Here is a 20,742-nt window from a genome sequence, read left to right on the forward strand (position 1 = left end):
CCTATGACATGCAATGTAAAAGCCCAAATGAGTTATAGAACAATGAAAACAATGTGTGTGTGTTGCCTTTAGGTGTTGTAGATCTAAATAGGTTTTGATGTTTTTATCTGTCATCATTACCAATTAAGTTTACGTGAAATAAAATGTGTTAAATAAATAAATCAAAAATGTAAATAAAATTAACATTGACATTTAAAACATTTTTTAAATAACATAAAGTAGGTGTGAAAACAACACAAAGATATAAAGAATTCTCAACATTTTATCCCTGGAAACGTTTCTGGATATTAGCTCCTGTGAAAATGAAAAATGACTGAAGAAAGGTAAGCAAAAAGCTCCTACAATAGGCAAAGAAAAAGAAAAACAACCATAAAGGTTAATAAGAAGCAACAAGAGGTACACAGAGCTGTTAAAGAGGCGCGAAATTAAAAAGACAGTTCAACCTGTGTAAAATTCAATCTAAAGGCTTTATCTATGAGTCAGATTCTTTAAAGAAACTGTGACGCTCTGATTTAATATGTGCTCCAGTTAACCTCCCATCCAGAAGGGGGCGCTGGTGCACGCCGAGCTGTTTCTGTTTCACCCGCCACAAACTGGAGGGAAAAGAAGAGGAAAAGTCTTTAGCGTGGTTTATCCGGACGTATTTTGGTCCGCTGAAGATGTGGCCTTATAGACATCATGTAGAAGTGAATGGAAAACGTTCTTGAAGAAACGAAGGTTAAAATATGAGGCTGTAGCGTGACGCAGGTGATTTTTCCCCCCATTCAGGTTGAAAGTATTTAGTTAACGGCACGTGTTTCCATGCACACGTGGTGGACCCGATAATTTGTGTAAATTGTGTTCACTGGTGAATTAATTTACTTATTTTCCGTAACGCCACCATGCTGTAAGAACACTCTCATAGGTTGTAACTATGTGGATAAGGTGTTACCTGACAGCTTAAAGGTGGAATCCTGTGCAGGATGTGCATTTGTGTTTATTTGTGCTTTGTCGTCGTTGCTTGTTGCACAGGGTGGTACTGGAGGTGATATCCGGAGTAATCATGCGGGAGCTCCCATCCTGAAACACGCAGATCTCCATGTGGCTGAAGCGACCGGCAGATGCACACGGTTCTTAATATACTATAAGGTACAAATGAAACACAGGGGAAGTGACTGAGTTAGTTAATGCCAAAGCAAAACCACGTGTCTTTTCAGGATATAACCAGGGTAAGTGTGTTCCCAAGCAAAAAAAAAAAAAGTATTCCACTTATAATAATGGATTGGATTCATATAGCGCTTTTCAAGGCACCCAAAGCGCTTTACAATACCACTATTCATTCACTCTCACATTCATACACTGGTGGAGGCGGCTACAGTTGTAGCCACAGCTGCCCTGGGGCAGACTGACAGAAGCGAGGCTGCCATATCGCGCCACTTATCCCAGTCTGTTCCATCACTACACTTTATGTGGCTTTCATTCTATGGAGATGTTGTTTCGTACTGAATATTCTGAATGGAAAGTTACTTTCAGCTGGTCCCTTATTCATAAGCGGTCACCACAGTGGGTAGTTGTTTGAGTTGAACCACTGCGTTAATCTCAAGCAGTTTGGACTGCTGTAATGCTCTATCATCCTTCTTTTATCATCCTTCTATTAGTTGACAAAGCACTGAGTGGTTTGGCCTCCCCAGTATTTATCTGACTAGGTCAGTGTCTATAACATAGTCTGACCTCTCAGATCATCATGCAGATGTTTACTTGTCCCCAGAAATGCATGTAATTCCTCTTTTCACTAGCATCTACTCAGCTCAACTTGGTTTTAAGCGTTTTCCATTAAGTGGTAGTACCTGGTACCAGGTTGTTTTTGTTTTCTTGGCCGGGGTAAGTCATGAGAGCAACTCTTTCATAAGACTCAAACTCACCATTTTTGAAGGGGAAACGAGGGAAATTACTACACAGTGACCAAAACAGAGTAGAATGGAGTGGAGCCGAGGAGGTGTTGTTGGAAAAAGGCAGTGAAAAATATTGTGCCGAGGGTGCTTTTCAGCTGCTAGTGCTCCTGATCTTTGGAACGAGCCACCTGCTGACCTGAGATCAGTTACAAACAGGCTCAAAACCTTTTATTCTCCCAGAACTCGGCTCATAAGTGTGAACTGGTGTTTTACTACTTTGTAGTAAGTTTTATTTTGCAGTTTTCATTTTAAACCTACATACCTTTTTATGTTTTTATCTTCTACCCATTCACTTGTCAAGTGAAAGGTCGTTGATTCGATTCAATCTGGAAATGAATTTCCCTCTAGGGGTTGTATCAGGAAGGGGATCTGGATATCAAACATGCAAAGCTACCCTCTGCCGTGACTCCTTTGCCAAGGGAACAGCCGAAAGCTTGAGTGTAGTGAAATGTACTCTATAAATAAAATTACAGCTTGAATTTTGAATGCATGGCTGAATTCTGTTTTGCTCTGGATGTAGTAAATACAGTCAGACACCATGCGACATGAATGCTTTCACAAACTGACTCAGCAGGATGAGGGTGCTCATTGTGCTTCTCATTCTTACGTCAGAGTGAATACATCAACGGCCTCGTTCCTTCAAAGCGATTCAGCCGGTATATTAATGATCTGTTGCTCAACATTGCTTGCTGTCTTCTTCCCTGTTGATGCTCTGTGCTGTTGGCTTGTTTCCTGTTTTATTAGCTCAGATTTATCTCATAGCTTCGGTTCTCCTTCTGTTTCAGCGTGTCTAAACATTTACATGAAGTGCAGCTCGACCGGTCGCCAGCCTCTGGGGAACATCCCGAGGATGGTATGTTATTAGACTTGTTAACTTAAAGGCATGGGCGAATTCTGGTCCAGCTGCTCTGTGCTGGATACAGTCAGACACCATGCAACAGCCACGTCTCATTTCCACTAAATTAGTGGATGAGTGCCTTCCTCAAGCTCATCCAGCTGCGTGGGAATGAGTACAAACACACATTTGGCTATTCCTGATGGTTTCATATTGATTTATTCTGTTTTTCTAAATTCTGCAGGATGAAAGCTTCCAAAGCAAGACTGTGGGGACAACGGTCAACACACTCAAATCTGTCTGAAGTCGGTGAACCTGTGATGTTTTTTTTGATGTGCATCTCACTCTGTTGCTAATAAACTTTAAAATTGTAATTCTTTTTTGTCTGTGTGTGTCAGTGTTCTACTTCAAGCTTAAAAATGCTGCAGAAAGACAGAAAAGCACAGAATTGCAGAGCTGAAGTACCCCTCCATTTGCAGGACTTGGGGTTTTACATGTTTTAATAAATACATTAATAGCATACAAGTTAAAGTTACACTTCCCTTGAGTTGCTGCCACCAGAGCATACTCTGCATATTGATTAAGTAGGCACATAGTTCTCAAACTGTAAATCACGCAGGTTTTATATTCCAGCCAGATAAACTGCAGGTATTTCCCACAAGGTTTCACAATAGAGTATAGACTTGACTTAACTAAACTCTACATTTTCCTCCTGAGTCACTCTTTAACATTTGAAATATAAACAGTTTTTAGAGTGCGAAGGCTATAAGAATACCATGTAGTGCTGAAAAAAATTTTTTTGTTAATATACAGGGTGTATCAAAAAAAAATAATAATTGGAATTAAAAGCGCCTTAATTCCACAGCCATTCGCCATTTAACGATCAAAAGACAGACATGTGCTGTTAGAGCAGATTCGAGTTTTACATGGTTGCTGGTAAGAACAACAGCAGCGACTCCAGACATGCTCTCCAAAGTATGGGCGAGGTTTAACTGCCGAGGGAGACACATCAGGCATTTGCAAACGTAACTTTTTGTATATTCAGCCATGTACTTTAAAATTTACCATAAGTTTCTATGTTCATTAAAAAGTACAGCCTTTTGAAATCTGATTATTCTTTTTTGATACACCTTGTATTTGAGGGGCTGCATTCGATCTAAAGAACAGCAGCTGCATTTTCATAGGACACAAGCTGACAATGGGTTGAGTACACTTTTAGAACAAAGCAAGCACAATGTCACCAGTGGCATGGTTGAAAATTTTGCCAAACATTTCAGTCCTTGAGATAAATCAATCCCCCTGTAGTCACTACGGCTGCTTTTAAAAATGCTGCATTATGCATAAACTAGTTGTAGCAGTTCTTTTCTACAAAGAAAGAAGTTTAAATGTTTCCCCATGTAAAACTCAGCACGTGTCAGTCCACGCTGCTTGTTACTGGATGGGCTCGTCCGCTTCAGTGGCGATCGAAAGCAGGATGGTTTTGGCCGTGTTCTCAAAAAGTGCTGCTCTGTTCTGGGTTTGGCCCTTCTTGACCCAGTGGCCGTAGATCTTAAAGGCGCACGCATCTATGAGCTTGCGGATGGGCTTCACGGCGTACGGGTCGCTCTTTATCACCTCCTTGGTGATGGGCTTGGCACGGCGATAGTTGCAGTAGATTCGCATTGTAGCGAGAACGGTCAAGCAAATAACCTGATGGAGAAAGTTCAGAAAAGGTTATGGTTTCTTTATGAACTATCAAAGACAGTAAAGTTGTAGTAGACAGAAATAGACAGAAATTTAGGGGGAGCAAGATCCAGGTTTTTTTGGAATTAGGGTTATATTTTGATCGAGATATGATAAAGATACCATAAAATATATCCCTCAAATATGAAAACTATTAAGATTTTTAGTTTGATAAAATCTTGTGTTTCTCACCTTGAAGCGCCTGAACGGAGTGAATTGCCGTACTTCGTGCACCACGTACTGTGAAAAGAACGAGTGGTTCAGAACATCTGTAGCTGTGAAACGCTGCTTTGGATCCACCACCAGCATCCGCGAGATCTGGAGGAAGAATTATTTTAGTTCCGAGGTTTCAACCTTATCACCTAACTTATAAAACTGAGATTGCAACAAACTGTGAAAGTAAGATTACCAAATCTTTGACCGTGTCTGAGCGGTCTTCCCATTCAGGAGAGGAGAAGTCGTACGTCCCCGCTAAGATCATGCGCAGCATCAGTATCTGTTTCCTGTGCCAGAACGGTGGAGAGCCCGCGAGCAGCGTGTACATGATAACACCTGAACTCCATCTGCAAACACGAGCCAGAACAAAGTTTATCTAGTCTGTTCACTGTGCAGTGTGTACATGCATAATCTAATCACCTGGAACACGTATTAGCCGAGCCACACAACAGATAATATGAGTCATTATTTTGTACACAGGCTTATGAGATAATTCTAACACACTGCTGAGGTGCATAAGATCAATTTTGGTAACATGAGAGTAAAGCTGACACTCCCTCCTATTGATATTTTTGTTACTTGGTAACCGATTTCATGGTCGCTCACATGTCCACAGCTGTACCATATCCTGAATGTCCTGCGTCCATAGAGCACTCAATGATCTCAGGAGCAAGGTAACCAGGAGTCCCAAACACCTCTGCATTACAGACAGGAAGAGTAAATAAATGTTATTAAAGGGAGCATATTCCCTGATCTTTGTCAACATAAAACCACTTTTACAGAATTTCAAATAACGCTTAAGAGGTGTTCATTTACAGGTATTCATGAGTCTATCCTTGTCTACATGCAGAATTGTTCTTAGGCAAGAACCCTAAAAATTGCCCTCAGTGTGTAAATCAGGCGTGGAGGCCATGGATTTTGAATCACTAGTTAACCTAAACTAAACTAATATGTTTAGACTGTGACGGGAAGCAGGAATACCTGATGTAATCCCACACAGGCACAGAGAGAACATGCAAAGGCTACAGCCAGGATTTCAACTGGGAATCTTCTTGCTGTGAGGCAACAGTGCTGACCACTCTACCACTGTGCAGCCCTATTACAGCTGTGTGTCTGCCCAAGGCACTCTCTGACTTCTGTATGACCTCTGTTCTTTATGTGACCCATAAATGATCCTGTGCTGTTTTACTATTTCACTGCGTGGAGATCCCCCTGATGGTCCTTTAAAGACCTGCATGGGCAGGTCTCTGCAGGAACCTGGGTAGATGTGGAGGGAACACCAGTATTTTTCATGACAGAACTCTGTCACCACTTTCCTGTACAAAATACACACAGACATGTCACGCAGAGTTTTAAGACGCCCGCCATTTCCTTCGATTTGATTCATGCTGGTGGATCTAAAACCCATCTGAATAGATTTGAGTCAAATTTGACCCAAACGGTATGTAAGGGTTAAATATTTACTGTCCTCATTGTCTATTAATATCTCTACAACTACAAAAGTGACACACAAATAGATGATATATTAAAAGAAAAAAATAATACAGTATCTTAGGGAAGTGTTTGGTCATCACATTCAATGGGAATCAGTGCATCTCTACTGGAGAGACAAAACAAACTCTTTCAATTTAACTCAGTGTGGTTCAATTTTATTTATACTGTTTAACCGATCCAATTCACAGCAATATTCACCTCAAAGGGATTTATACTGCAGGCTAAAGACCCTGAAAACCACTGTGTGAGTGAGCACTTTGAAACAGTGTGAAGGAAGAACTCCTTTTACCACAACTGGTTGGGCAGATCGAGCTACTTCCAAAAGAGTGACTATTGTCGGTGACTGATAAAAAAGAATTGTGTGAGAGGTGGAGTACAAACTTTTTGGGTTCTGAAGGAAGGCACGGCAGAGACAGTGTGAGAACTTCTGCTCACAGCTTCTGATTCTCCTCGTTTTTATCATCATCAAACCATTCAGCATGCTCTCATGCCTTGTGGATGGAGATCTCACCCTGGAAGAGAGGTCTACATCCCGCTAGAAATATTACATTACGTTGAACAGCATTGTATTGATTTGAGAAACTCAGTACAAACTATGCCAATGTTCCACCTCAGCATAACAGAGCCACAAGATCCCCTCACTCAAGAGATTAGGTTTTTCCTTTAATTTAACATCCATCTTTAGGGAACATTTATAGCATAATTAAAGTATTATGCATTTAGACATTAATTGAGCACATTTAGATTAAGTGCTGCTGGGTCAAGTAGATCTCCAGCCTAATGGAAGAAGCCCATTACGTCTTTACCGACTGAACAAAACTATCCAGCGATGCACAGTTTCATTAGACGCTTGGCATTTCGCACTGCTAATGATCCGACTTCTGAGAAGTCTATTTGAAAGGTCAGTGTACTGTGAGTGTCTGGAACTGCAGCAAATAGATCAGAGTGTCCTGTTCCTTAACCTTTGTAAGAGCAGCTAAGAGAGCAGGGAGCTGTTGTGCAACCAGACCCAGATTCTCCGCTCACCACCAACAGCTGATGTCCTGACGAGTGCACTGCAGGCTGTAAACTGTAACTTTAATATTCACTCAACTCAGTGGTGGGTCTGAAATGATGCACTGGTGTTTAACTGTCAGCCAACCTGTGAAAGCTTTTAATGCTTTAAGTATTTTTGTCATCTTTTGACAAGTTGTGTGATTACAGCCACCAGGTTTCTGAACTGCTGACACACCTTGCAGTAATGGAAGCTTTCACTGACCTTTGAGCGTCTGTCCTGGCTGAATCTGCACAGCGAAACCAAAGTCAGTGAGTTTGATGTTCATGTAGTCGTCTAAAAGGATGTTCTCGGGCTTCAGGTCCCGATGAACGATGTTCTGGGCGTGGAGAAACTGGACCACCTCCAATAGAGACCGCATGATCTTCCTAAAGACAACACGTACAAACCTTTAAAGAGTCCTTTTAAGAGTTAGCGGAATTTATCTGTCTTTTTATTAAATAACATGCTCACTGACCGTGTTTCCTTCTCACTCAGTGTAACTTTTTCTGTGAGGTAGTCAAAAAGTTCACCCCTCTTCATTCTGGGAAAAAGAAACTAAAAGCTTTGGTTGATTTTCACATAAATACCTGTTCAGGAATCATCCATGTGAAACACTTACAGGTCGAAAACCAGGAAGAAGAAGGCCTTGGACTCATAGCAGTCTTTGAGCTGAACTGGAGAAGAGAGTTACTTTGATATTTGGCCATGTTAGAAGAACAAAGTTTAAACGAACCCAAGTTTTTCCAGTCAAACTGATTAAATGAAGCATGCATACTGATGTTCTCCTGCCCGTAGACTTTCTTGAGGATGTCGATCTCCTTCACCGTCGCCTCTCTGATCTCTTCGATCTCCTGCGGCGTCATCTTGTCAGAGGGGGTGATGTCGATGATCTTCACCGCGTACTCCTGAGACGTATGCTTGTCGACGCAGCGGCGCACCACGCTGCTCACTCCCCTGAGGATGAAAAAAAGCACATCAGCCGTCCGAGCTGCACATCTGTTGTTTTTAGGTTTGGGTAGGAGGGCAACTTGTGATAACTGCTGGATAAAATGTTCTGTGACCGTGTCTTTCATCATGAATCATGTGTTTAACAGTTTCAAAACAGCACTGTTTTTGGTCAGAAATCAGTGACATGGTCAGACTAAAGGAAAGCATTGTATGTTTTTACCATCTTATCAGTCTGACAGAGCAAGTAAAAACAGTGAAGAATGTGCTTGTCATGAAGATTGTCTTGTTTATCATTAACGTCCAGGAAAACAGAGAAAAACATCAAGTAAGCAAACTGAAAACCTTACTGCTGAAATTAAATTCAGAAGGCGATTTATGAATGAACAAGAGAAACTTCAGGGTGACCACAGTAAAGGAACTCCAGTGACTTTTCTCTGAATGAAGAATACTAGAAGAAGGACACATTGTCCACATCCTGTGACCTCCTGACCTGCATGTGGGAAAAGGGGGTGAAATTACATAATCTATCAGACCGACGGCCAACACTTTGTCTGAAGCGTGCTGAAGTTAATAAATGTGGCCTCCTTGGATAATGTGTCTTACGTAACAGCACCACCCTCTGACAGCTGGTGGACTGAATGACAATGAGCAGGCCCTGGCTCGGCTCCCATTTCTCAGGGGCTTGTGGGAAACTTTGGGGAAAGTGCTTGTTCTGTGCAGAGGATGATAGCTGTTTGAACTGAGGTCTAAATCTGAGGTGTGTTGTAACATTAAATGAATCTCTACAAACTAATAGCAAGTAGATATTTTACCATTTTTGTGTTCTGCCTTGCTACTCTTTGAAGTTATTTTGTGTAAACTCTGAAGAAGAGACGAGTTGGCTTAAATTCACAAACAATAAACCATTATTGTTTTTTGGGGTTTTGCTCAAGTGGATCTTTATCCTGGAACCCTCACATGTGGCTACATATAGGTCTAGTTTACCTAATCTTTAAGAGGTAAAAATGTGCACTCTTTAGTCCAAAGTCCAATGGAGAGTTTTCTGCTCAGCTCAGTTGGGTGAACCTCTGCTATGGGTCACGTTACGACGACGGTTTCGTAAACATACCTTCCCAGAATCTCCTTGGGCTCATACTTGTCGTAGAACTCTTTGGCTCCCACCCAATCAGGGATCTCCTCCTCCTTGGTCATGTTTCCAGCTCAAGGCTAATAGTACAGAAGTATCTCCTCTTGCAGCTGACCTCAGGCTGCAGGCAGAACATGCATTCAAAACTCCAGCATTTTCACTAAACACAGCTCTACTTTAAGGCTTTTTGCACATCTGATCACACTAGAACTGCTTCCAAGCTGTTCTGACGGATATTCACCAGTTAGCTGCTTCACCAGCAGGAGCTGTCCAGATAAGATGTGTGTTTGGGCACCAGGCGTGCCAGCTGTATTTTGTAGGCCATACTGTTCAATTTAAAGCTTTATCAGCAGAATGTTAAGTAATTAAACTGCATTATTACAGATCAAGCTACTGAGTGATACTTAAGTAATCAAAATCATCAACAAATGAATCATTTAATTGTAATTATTACCAATAACATCATGTAACATATGGAGTACAGTTACTTTAGGCATTTTACACCTACTTAAGTATATTCCCTTAACTGCTAGGGCGTCGCCATAGACAGCATACCTTTTTTTCCTTTTAAATTGCAGTGTGATTTATTTTAATCCATTTTATTTATCTTTAAGTATTCTTATTTCCTTTGGTTGTCGCAGTGCCACTCAGTTTAAAAATTACTAGAACGTCCCTGATCCCAATTAATTACTTACCTTGAAACTACATTTTAGTGTTTACAGGAGACAAACTTCTCATATCTACTCATTTGGATGCACTTCCGGCGCAAAAATATCAAGAAAAGCTTCAAAACGATGATGATGATTAGCATTATTTCCATGTTTTTAGGATTATAACGGCCTATAAGCAAAGTTATTATTAAAACCTGTCAGAATATAGACAGGGCTGAAACAGAAAAATGTGGAAGTTCTATTAGTGTGGAGATTTCTGAAAATCATACATGACTTTGAACCCTTAAATTACTGAACTCATGATTCTTAATGGAAATCAGTTCCCACTTCTCCATCTGATTACTTACATCACAGGAGTTTTTAGAATAAATATTTTCTGCAATTCTGTGAATAAATGTGCAAAAAAAGAGCAATGTTTTCATAAATATCCAACAAAACGTGTAGTTTGGACATTCTCTTTTTACTGTAGTCAGAAACGAGACTGGCCAGTGAATGCGCACTGAATACTGAACAGGAAATTCGTATTTTACAGCCTGTAACATGTGCCAACATCACTGTGTCGCTTCAGTTCAATAAAAGAGCAGCTTGAAAATATGATGATGGTCTCAGTAACACGGCTGTGGTTAAATTTTCCTCTTAGATGCTCTAACGCGCAAAATATCTGATTTTAAATGATAAAAAAAAACCAGATGGGCGACTTTTTCCTCCCGTCGTTACAACATGTACCCACCTGTCTCCTTTCACTTCTTCCAGTAAAGCAAACAAAAGTCCAATAAACTCACAGAACGTGGTTTGGGTGAATACAAGAAGCCATCGTTTCAAACTTAATGTCATACCAAACACAGCGCAGACTAATAAAGCAACCCACGCCACCACGTGTGAACCCGTTCAACTGCTCACTCACTGTCCCCGAGTGACCTGCAATATAAACGCATTAAAAGGCCGGCGTCCCTCACCGTGTCCGTCAGTCCCTGATACGAAGACAATCCATCATCAAATCGCGCACAGTGAGTTTCTGAGGACGAACAAAGAGCTGCAGTCAGACTCCGGCGCTATGGCGCGTTTGCGGGTCTGCTGCTGCCATGCTGCAGAGGGTGAGCTTTAATGTCAGGTGCCAAAAATAACTATTTGCTTCGGCAGATGCAGAATGAGCAGAAGGACACCCTGAATGAGTCCTTACAAAAAAACCCATCCATGAAATAATACCCCGCGGCTCGTGCTCTCGCCACGACGCTTTTGGAGTCAAAACATTACTTCACGCGCAGGTTGCAGCTCGTGAATTTTGCGCTGAAAGCAGAGTGACGGGACAGGTGCGGGACACCCCTTTGTAGCTGCTGAAGTCTAAAGAAAGCACAGGTGAAAACAGAAATGCTTCAGTGTAATAATACAGAGCGCATATGATGAGGAGATGTGGGGAAAAAACAAACAAAAAAAAACAAAAACCCATCATAGTCTCGTTTTAATTCAAGTGCTTTATTAGTCTGAATCAAACCCAGCAGCCAGAAGGTGAAAGTGGCCTTTTTTTCTCTCTACAAGTCTTGCCATGAGACAGGATTTAAATTAAAAGCATGCACTGACAACTGAAAATAAACCTCAAACATGAGCTAAAACCAAAATATATAAACATTATTTATAAGACTATGATTACAAGCTCTGCAGCAGTCTGAGAAATGAGGCTGTCGATGACAATTGATCATTAAAACATGTTTATTGATTGTGAATTACACCCTCTCAGTATCTTTAATAAGGAGATGTGATCTTCATTCTGCAGATAGCATCTCTTCTCATGACAGACCTGTAGAAAGAGATAAGGACAGTTAATACTTTAAATCGTTTAAAATGACTTAACATACTTAGGTAAAGGCTCCCCCTTATGGCCACACTGGGTATTACAGGAGTTTAGAATAGTGCAAAGTCATTTGGCTTTGATATGTGAGCGACAAAGGGCTCATTCAAAGCCTCGATGCTTGCTGGGTTAAACGCAGTTTGAAAAGAGAAAAATGAGACTGAAAATGCAACAGCTTGATGTTGATCTATTTGATATGCATCAGGAAGATCCAGTACTTTAACAGAATTTTATGAAAGGAGCATGCTGAAAATGTGCAACAGCTTGTGCGTCTACCCCCCCCCCCCCCCCATACGTAGTAAATTTTTAGCTAGCCGCAAATGCAACAGAAACTATAGCATTTCGTAACTACACTCACTTTAAATATATCAAATTACTAGGGGTGCAACGATACACGTATCGATATTGAACCGTTCGATACAGTGCTTTCGGTTCGGTACGCATATGTATCGAACAATACAACATTTTTTATTTATTTTATCAACTTTCCTTCTGACGATGCTGTCTGTGTTGAGCGCTCAGTGGATCTGCGCTCGACAGTGCAGCCTAGGCGGAGTAGTCGAACGCAGATCCACTGAGCGCAGGGCAAGCTAGCGAGACAGAAGTTAAGCTCTCCTTGCAACATGGCAAATTGAACCTCCCCCACCCTCAGTCAGATCTGGCGTTTGGAACTACTTTGGTTTTCATGTGACGTATGACCCTGAAGGTAAGAGAGTCATGGACTAAAGTAAAACAGTATGTTGGATGTGCCATGCAATGCTCAATTACATGGGTGGGAGCTAGTGTGTTAGCGCAGTTAGCTCATTAACGTGTTGGCCGTCCAGCCCCATGCACGGGGCGATCCGCGGTAGCTCGTTAATGGAGATTTGCCGTGTTGTGGCGTTAACGTCATTTCAACAAGATTTACGCTGACAGCACTAGTGGGAACAAAACGAATATGACTGCACATTTACGCCGACATCATCCTAGTGCAAAGACAAGTGGAAGCAGACAAAAACAACAAGCATACATGCTGCAAACTTTACCCGAGTCATTTAGACAGCCGTTAGCACATGATTCTCCTTATGGGGACCTGATATGTTTAATATGCTGCTGAGAATATAGACCAGAAGAAGCGGATAGTATAGCTTTTATTTTGGAAAGAGACATTTCTCTGTAATAAACTCTTTTCCAAAGATGAGGGATTCCTCGATCAGATACAGGGCTCGCAAAAATCGCTAGCGGGGGCTAGCGATTTTTCCAGTCGGGCTACCAAAATCTATCTCTGCCCTGCCCGTCGGCCTATCGTAGGAAGGAAAAATATATGTCAATGCTTTTGCATTCTTTCGGAAATGTAGCTGGGTAATTATGTCATTGGCATCGGTGAGTCACTGTCAATATGTGACATATTGAAATCGCGTTTGAATTTGCGCTTGTTTTTTGCTTTCACTTTGCAATCGCGCGAACTGTGTATAGAGAGCAACAGCACTGATCTGTGAGTGATGATAATTTGTGCACCAATTCCTCGACATCGTCTTATTAATCGTTAGCTTACTATGCAAACATGACAAGTGAAATCTCCCGCAGCTTAAACATGTGAGAGGTTGATCGCGCAGAGAATCGCTGAGCTTATGTGAGCGTGTGTGTAAAAGCAGCAGGATACATATTTTAGTTCTGCTGAGCCAAATCAGACAGGTCAGGGTGAAGAAGTGACAGCCAAAGAAAAGCTTTCCACAAAACGGAAAAGTTATGACAAATCAGACTATAAGGCAAAAAGAAAGTGCAGCTTTATGGTTTCATGGACAAAAGAATTTCTGTGGCTGCAATATGACGAGCTAAATAACCAGGGCTGCACATAAGTGGTCCGCAGGTGCGCATTCGCTGTCAAAATAAAAAACGCGCACAAGACAAGTTGCAACGCGTGTTTGCGTACATAAGATTTTCAGGAGGAGGACAGACATTTGTTTAGAACTCTTAAAGATGTCGAAGAAGCTCCTTTAAGCAATTACTGTGGTGTTCCTCCACCTCCAAACAAATGTCAGGAGGAGTCCGAACCACAAAAGAAGCGCGTATTCTCGGAAAAGTGGTTGCAGGAGGTGAGCTGGCTTCAAACAAATGATGAACGCACAGAGATGTGGTGCGGAATGTGCCGTGAAAATTTAATAAATGACAAACTAAAAAGGCATGAACATTTTTTTTGTATCGAAAAAAATATCGAACCGTGACACCAAAGTATCGAACCGAACTGTGAATTTTGTGTATCGTTGCACCCCTACAAATTACTAATAATGATGAAAAGCAACGACTAGAAGACAGAAAGACAGCAGTCTCCATTTATACAAAGCCTGGACGTGTTTCACTCACCATTAGCAAACCTGCACTGTTTGAGCACCTCACTGAAGCCCTCGCAGAGCTTGAGGTCGCTCTGGTTTTGGGCACACTCAACGAACTGCCTGAGCTCGTAGGAGCAGGCCTGCTGCTGCTGCTGCTGCTGAGGGGCCCCCTGCTGGTACACAGGCTGGGCCTGGTATGGCTCCTAATACACACAAGGCAGAGGATTAAATCATGTGTGTGACAAAGATCAAAACAGAGTTTAACATGTCAGAACAAGCTTCAGTTTTGTATCACAAAGATGGAATATCTTCCATTAATGACACAAAGTAAATCTATTTACACATCTATCGATAAAAATGCTGAAATATCTAAAACTGCGATCCTCAAACTGCTCAAGAGCGTGTGGTTTCCAAGTCCTTTTTGTCATAAAGAAAAGCAGAGTAAATGATTGGTCATCACTCATATCTTAAAATCTACTATGAATGTAACTGCATAAAGATAATAGTGATGTACTGGGTTCAGGGTTAATGAGACAAACATCATTATGCATATTTCCCTGCACTTGTGTGAATGTAAATAAACCACGTTTGACCTTTGGACTTTTGTTTTGGTTATAAACGCCCCAAATATTTTTCATAACTGATGTTTACCTTCAGCAGCAGCTGTGTCTGTATTTTCAAATTAAACTTATCACATGTGTAAACATAAAAAAACCAAAAAACAAACCCAGATTGAGCAGAGGGAGTAATTCATCTTTAATCAACCAGCACTGATTGCACACAGGAGTCTTAATGAAAGCAAGATGATTCCTTCACTGCTTTTAGTTAAAAGTCTCAATTTTCATCATATTGTTTCCATCTGGCTGTTATACTGAACTACCACAGTGCATGTAACTCCATGCGTTACATAAAATGCGGTGTTTGTTTTTCACCTGCTCCATGTTGCAGAGGCCCTGCATACTGTGTCTCAGACACCCTAATCTTACTTGAAACTGTTCCAGTCCTGTGGCTGGCTAAACCTGAGCTTACCTGGTATGTGACGTCAGGCCTGGCAGGCTCTGAGTGTCCTCCGCTGAAACCTCCAGTCATGGCGTGACCGATTGTGTGGCCTACCGCTGAGCCTACTGCCACCCCAGCGGCTGTAGACGCCATCTGGGCAAACATACCCGGCTGCCTGGGCGCTGCGGCTGGCGTGCTGACAGCGGACGGAGGCGCCTGCATCGGAGCCGGGGCGTAGGAGGGAGGGGGAGCAGCCCGGGCCATAGGTGGAGGGGATGGTGGAGCCCGGCTGTAACAAAAACGTTTTGTTAAGAACTTTTTTAGCAACTTTACCAAACACAATCAAAAACAGATATGAGCTGACATCTGTTATTCCAGCTATTACTCTGAATCACAGCAAAGGTTTATGAAAGCTTGGATAAAGGTGAAGCTCTGATTCAGAGAATATCTCCACACTAGTAAGACAAAGAGCTACTTTCAGCTGATCACTTATTCACAAGCGAGAATAATATTCAGATGCTCTTCTTGATGCAACCACAAAGGGATTTGCGTCTCCTCCTGGGATCTGTTCTTCACTTGCTAAGAAAAAGTGTTATCCCGTAGCTGGATAAAGTAAGCCCACCTGTGTTCAAAGTGAACTTTAAACAACATGTCACTGTGGAAAATAATCAGTCTTTCCCTAAGCAGCTTGGCCTTACAGGTGGAGACATTAGTACAAATTATTAAGCACCAAGAGTCAAATGTGTTCTTGCAATTCTTAGTTTCAGCTATATATTCAGCTTAGTTTCGGATATATTTAGTGAAAGAGAAATGAGGGCACAGAGGGATTATTCTTCCCACAAGAAGAAGAGAAACAGAAATACTTCCAACCATTGTGCGACTTATTTCGTTATAACTCGGAAGAATAAAGTCTCAGTTTAGCTGCAGGTTAGAAGAAAGACTAGAAGCTGATGCAACTCCACTGGCTTTGCTAGCATGTGGGGATTTGTACAGAGGAAACCACGATAAAGACAATGACCTTCATCATTTTCATAACACAGTAACTTTCTGAGCAATACCCAGATTTACCGGCAATTAAGCTTTAATTGAAATTATCCTTATAAGATACTTGAAGCACTTCATGACCTGCACTTTCCTAGCTAACATACGGCACTATGACATTACCTAAACGTTAGCATTTGTGCTAACTAAAAATATCTACTCTACCTTTCTTTAACAAAAGGGAATTAAACCCTAAGTGTTACCTGGCTGGAGGGGGCATCCTGGACGTCCGGCTTCTGCTTCCTCTCGGCATGTTGAACACTTAGGTAAGTTTACCTGCGGGTTTAAATAAATACACACTGACGCTGTCACGCCGCTTTATATTCAGCGACCTTTAGACAATCCGGAACTTTCCACGTGTTACATCATTTGTCTCCCGAGTAACTTCCGGTGTGCAGGATACACAACAAGGACGATTCCGCCAGGTGAGTGTTGCGTAACGCATTACGTTGTTCACCTAGGCTAAAGGTTAGAATTGTTTTCTGTGCCATCAACAAAGTCTTAAACGGTTTTGCTTTATTCAATATTTGTTTAAAAAAATGAACTCCGGACTGCTTTTACTTGCAAGCTGTTTTTGATATTGTTATATAATATTATTTACTTGTTTCATATTGTAGGATCAAGGCCGTCTCACATTGTGCTTCATATCTATTTCTTTGTCCTTTAAACTGTGTATTTTTACCCACGAAATGCTGCATAAGGTTTATTCAGAACTTTAAATAAAAAGAAGAAAAAACACATTTGAACGCATGTGTGTCGTAAAATAAGTTAATTATTGTTTGCATTTTATTTAGTTTCTCTAAATCAGATATCATCCATGAATCTTCAGGTCCCCTCTTGCCTGGTAATTCTATCTTCAGCATACACTAGCCCTCCTCTGCACATGTCCAAACCTTCTCAGCCTTGCGTCTCTAACTTTGTCTCCAGCTGCTGAACATGAGCTGTCCCTCTGAAACAATCTCGTCTGATCCTGTTAATTCTGGTTACTCCCAATTAAAATCGGAACTTCAACTCTGCCCGATATGTTGCGTCCATCAATGCAGAACGGTGGAAAGAAATAAGAAGCTCTTTAGCAAAGTATATATTTGCATCTTCCAGCCCTTTTCTCAAAACTTGTATGGTGTCCAATAACTGGAGATAATTTATCTGAATTTCAGGTGCAGGACCACACCTCATGCACTGGTATATGCCTCCAGCGCCACAAGCTGTTTGTACTCATTTTCATGCCCCACACTTCTCCCCTTTTCCCCCAATTCAGTCACTTCTCATTAGATCTGCCTGGGATCTGCAGCCAGTCCCCTCTGAGGCCGTTCCCAAACCACAGCTTCAATTTGTTCTTTCTCAATCTGCTGTTATCAAACTGAAATAAGGATGTGGTCCCAGCTTGTTAAAAGCAATTCATAATCTTAAATTGATCAAGATGTTCTTTGCATCAGCCGTTACTTCAGTATTCCTAGAATTCCTTTCTCATGCTTTCTCATCCAATTTCAGACTTAAACCACTTTCTCATGTTTTTTGGGTTTTTTTTGAAAACTCAAGAGGAAGAATCAACAGAGAAGAATAGACAGATGTTAAAATAACATTTCCTAAAGTTCACAGTTTCTAAAGTTTACTTAATCTAATCCATAACTATCTGCAGATTTCAGATGGTTGAGGGTGGAGTTTCAGATAATAAAACAAGTGAAACTGTTGTTTATTAAACTGGTGTACAAGATCTTGAAATTATTTCAATACATCACTGTGGACTACTAGAACTTCTGGTCAAAATGAGCTTTACCTTAGCACAACTTTGGGTTTGGCAAGATCCAAATTAAACATTGAAACCAGTTTATTCCAAATATATTTAAGATAATTAATATTTGGATGATCTTTTCCTTCTTTAGGCAATTTAGACTTTGAAGTGGAAACACTGGCACTAGAGAGATGACTCAATGCTGTAACAAGGAGCTCTCTCAGGGGGAAGTGAGTCTTGGTTAATGTGTAACAATAAAACAACATTCTTAGATATTCAAAGTCACCCTTCAGTTTTTTAAGATGTAAGTGAGGCTTTTTCATTCCACATAAACATGTTTGCTATCTTATGAAATCACCTAAAAAAGGCAAGGGGAACTCTTGTCTCCAAAATGTGAAGTGAGCATAAAATATTCATGCAATAATCCTTAAAAGATGCTTTATGTAAATTGAACAAAATACCAACAGATGTGTGTTTCAGAGGTTTATTCTTAAACAAACTTACTGATAAATGTGGAAAGCCAACATTTTTTCCATTTTCTGCTCTTTTACCAAAATATCTGGTCATGTACCAGTACTTCATTGCTTTTATAGAAATGTACACAATCTGGTATGTGCATGACTTATAACTATAAATTATACACAGATTTAGAACTACAAAATTATATATAGCACTTCCCAATCGTAGTTAACCTCGCAACAAGGATTTCAATAAAGCAAAATGATCGCTTATTTCTTAAATTGATAAGTAAGGCCAAAAAGACGGACAAGTTAATCTTTTTTCCCTTTCTTCTTCTTATGCTTATGAGATTGTCCGCCTCCTCGTCCCCCTCTGTTGCCTTTCGAGCTTCTCCCTGTCCATGCTGGCATAGGAGGCTCAATTTCCCCAGGTCGTCCTCCTCTGTCTGGTACACTGCCCATCAACGTCTAGTGACACCAGAAAAAAAACAACAAAAAGAAAAAAGAAAATGCTTACTTAGCTGGAGTCAGAGGCATCTTCATTAAGGATCACAGACACGTTCATGATTGTACCTTGTAAACAGAGGTGCTTGTTCCAGCTTTGACCGGGTCAATGAAGGACTGATCCTCTCTGGCAGCGAGCAGCAGAGATGGAGACACTTGGGAAGAGCCGATGAGGGACGCAAGATTAGGCGCCGAAGCCAGCGCAGCACTGCGCTCCTGTAAATAAAGGATGGACTGAATGGAGATGTCTGATATTCATCTTCTGCGTCACCAGCACATGCTCTGACGATGGCCTAAAGCCGACTGACATAAAAGTAGTCTGTTGCAGTTCAGTCAGACCACACGATGTCAGTGTTGTCCTAATAACACCGTGATCTTGCAGACAGTAACAGACATATACTGTATATAAAGATTCAACATAGCCTATAGGTCTAAAGAGTGAAGTAAAACTACATTTTTTTCTCCTAATGGGAAATCCTGTTTGTAAGACGACATTAGACAAATGGGTTCTCACTAAATTTATGAGCCTTCCTAATGAATTTATCATCTCAGTCAGCAGTTTTAAGTCCTATTTACTGCAGCATGGCATTGATTTTATCAATTACGGCACCAAGTAGGATTTAAAAAAAGAGAAAGATGATGAATCAGGGAATGCCTAACTTGCAATCACTCCTGCATGAACACACATCCACCCTCCTTCAGTTTGAAGATGAAAATGATGACAGTCAAAATCTCAGATTGAGGCTTCAGATGTGCTGCTCATCTTCTTTATTACATACACTCTACTTGTTACAGGTGTTAGAGAAGGCAGGGTTCTCATGCATTTTGGAGATATTTGATGCAGATGCAAATGAAGAACCGCAACTCATTTTGTGCATTAAATAAACTTCAGAGTGCTGCTAAGTGTCTTCACAAATGTTACTCTAACCTGGGTTTCTTCATTCTCAGTCACATTAAAGTGGACCTATTCCGTGCCATATTTTCTGTTGTATTAATTCTCATATTTAAACAGTCAAAGTTTGGATGAGGTAAGCATATGAACAAGTAATCCCTGCAAACTAAACATTTAGACTTCAGACTACACTAAACGCTCAGTTTCAAACACTTCTTTACTACTCTTGCATTCAACTCATATCAGACAGTAAAGACACCCTTAAAATGGTCATCTCGTGGATACGTGCTGTATTCCATTTTCAGTGAGAAGTTGGAAATTTCAAGTTTGCAGCTGGAATTTTCAGCTAAAACCCTGAATCAAGTTGGACTTCCCACGTAAAAAGTCAGAGACATCACACCAACCCTACCTTTGTAATCTGAGGTGGCAGCGGTGAGAACTTGTAATCTTTACAACCAGTGTTCTGTATTTGTGACTGCTAAATAAACCATACACGTGGTACTGACCAGGCTCTCTGTGCTGAGGTGCCATTTTTAAGCACAGTAAATAAATGAATAATCATTATGTTATACTCCACACACTGCCTGGAAGCCTGCCATGGGGTTTACTTGGTACGAAATCACTCGCAGCTCCAAAATCTGACTTCCGATGTAAAAGCTCCACCTGCTGTTCAAAGCTTCTGTTTGCGAGGGGCACCCAAGTAGAAGAAATCTGCCTTATGCTTAAATTACGGTATGCGACCAAGGTTGTGTCAGTATTTGCCTCTGGAGACGGGTTTTTAAACCACCATTGCAATTGAACAAAATCTCAACTGTGCAGTGCCCCATGTGGAAGACACTGTGCATCAGTTAAATGCTGATTGGTTGAAAAGTGGGCCGAAATAAGGAACAGCAGAGTTCACCAGAAGTGGAAAAAATACATTATGAAAAGCTGAGGAAGGGGCTACAGTGCACACTTTTCATTGTTTTTAACATTCTGT

General features: G+C 41.0%; 3 protein-coding genes and 1 long non-coding RNA gene across 4 annotated transcripts in view; 1 reads left to right on the forward strand and 3 right to left on the reverse strand.

The window, feature by feature from the left end:
• The first annotated feature begins 686 nt into the window (after positions 1-686).
• Positions 687-3,140, forward strand: LOC102196386 (uncharacterized). The gene is made up of 4 exons (XR_311406.2): positions 687-747; positions 1,012-1,128; positions 2,717-2,784; positions 3,011-3,140. It is a non-coding gene; the product is annotated as an uncharacterized LOC102196386 (long non-coding RNA).
• Positions 3,141-3,457: 317 nt separating this feature from the next.
• LOC102196570 (phosphorylase b kinase gamma catalytic chain, skeletal muscle/heart isoform) lies at positions 3,458-11,261 on the reverse strand. The gene is made up of 10 exons (XM_005720813.2): positions 10,936-11,261; positions 9,291-9,429; positions 8,010-8,188; positions 7,854-7,908; positions 7,710-7,775; positions 7,457-7,620; positions 5,311-5,401; positions 4,898-5,051; positions 4,681-4,806; positions 3,458-4,455 (listed from the first exon to the last, which is right to left on the reverse strand). The coding sequence occupies exons 2-10, from the start codon at positions 9,371-9,373 to the stop codon at positions 4,198-4,200; spliced, it is 1,176 nt and encodes a 391-aa protein (XP_005720870.1). The 5' UTR covers positions 9,374-9,429; positions 10,936-11,261; the 3' UTR covers positions 3,458-4,197.
• Positions 11,262-11,431: 170 nt separating this feature from the next.
• On the reverse strand, positions 11,432-16,561 carry chchd2 (coiled-coil-helix-coiled-coil-helix domain containing 2). Its single transcript, XM_005720814.1, has 4 exons — positions 16,381-16,561; positions 15,167-15,425; positions 14,169-14,340; positions 11,432-11,774 (listed from the first exon to the last, which is right to left on the reverse strand). The coding sequence occupies exons 1-4, from the start codon at positions 16,428-16,430 to the stop codon at positions 11,764-11,766; spliced, it is 492 nt and encodes a 163-aa protein (XP_005720871.1). The 5' UTR covers positions 16,431-16,561; the 3' UTR covers positions 11,432-11,763.
• A 1,818-nt stretch (positions 16,562-18,379) lies between these two features.
• Positions 18,380-20,742, reverse strand: part of LOC102207174 (protein FAM98B-like) — a 4,505-nt gene continuing 2,142 nt past the window's right edge. The window contains exons 3-4 of the mRNA XM_005720938.2: positions 18,941-19,119; positions 18,380-18,835 (exon numbers count right to left, since the gene is read on the reverse strand). Of these exons, the coding sequence (XP_005720995.1) occupies positions 18,680-18,835; positions 18,941-19,119 (335 nt within the window). The 3' untranslated portion in view covers positions 18,380-18,679. The remainder of the gene's footprint in view (positions 18,836-18,940; positions 19,120-20,742) is intronic.

This window comes from Pundamilia nyererei, unplaced genomic scaffold (assembly GCF_000239375.1).
Source record: "Pundamilia nyererei isolate P.nyererei 1_Seehausen unplaced genomic scaffold, PunNye1.0 scaffold00003, whole genome shotgun sequence".
Classification (NCBI taxonomy): Eukaryota; Metazoa; Chordata; class Actinopteri; order Cichliformes; family Cichlidae; genus Pundamilia; species Pundamilia nyererei.

Excerpts from the sequence above, each read along its gene's own strand:
- LOC102196570 (XM_005720813.2), bottom strand. The coding sequence starts at position 9,373 with ATGACCAAGGAGGAGGAGATCCCTGATTGGGTGGGAGCCAAAGAGTTC. Across the intron at positions 8,189-9,290 it reads CCCAAGGAGATTCTGGGAAG|GGGAGTGAGCAGCGTGGTGC; the intron begins GTATGTTTACGA and ends TTTCATCCTCAG. Across the intron at positions 7,909-8,009 it reads CTACGGGCAGGAGAACATCA|TTCAGCTCAAAGACTGCTAT; the intron begins GTATGCATGCTT and ends TCTCTTCTCCAG.
- chchd2 (XM_005720814.1), bottom strand. The coding sequence starts at position 16,430 with ATGCCGAGAGGAAGCAGAAGCCGGACGTCCAGGATGCCCCCTCCAGCC. Across the intron at positions 15,426-16,380 it reads AGGATGCCCCCTCCAGCCAG|CCGGGCTCCACCATCCCCTC; the intron begins GTAACACTTAGG and ends TTTTTGTTACAG. Across the intron at positions 14,341-15,166 it reads GGCCTGACGTCACATACCAG|GAGCCATACCAGGCCCAGCC; the intron begins GTAAGCTCAGGT and ends TGTGTGTATTAG.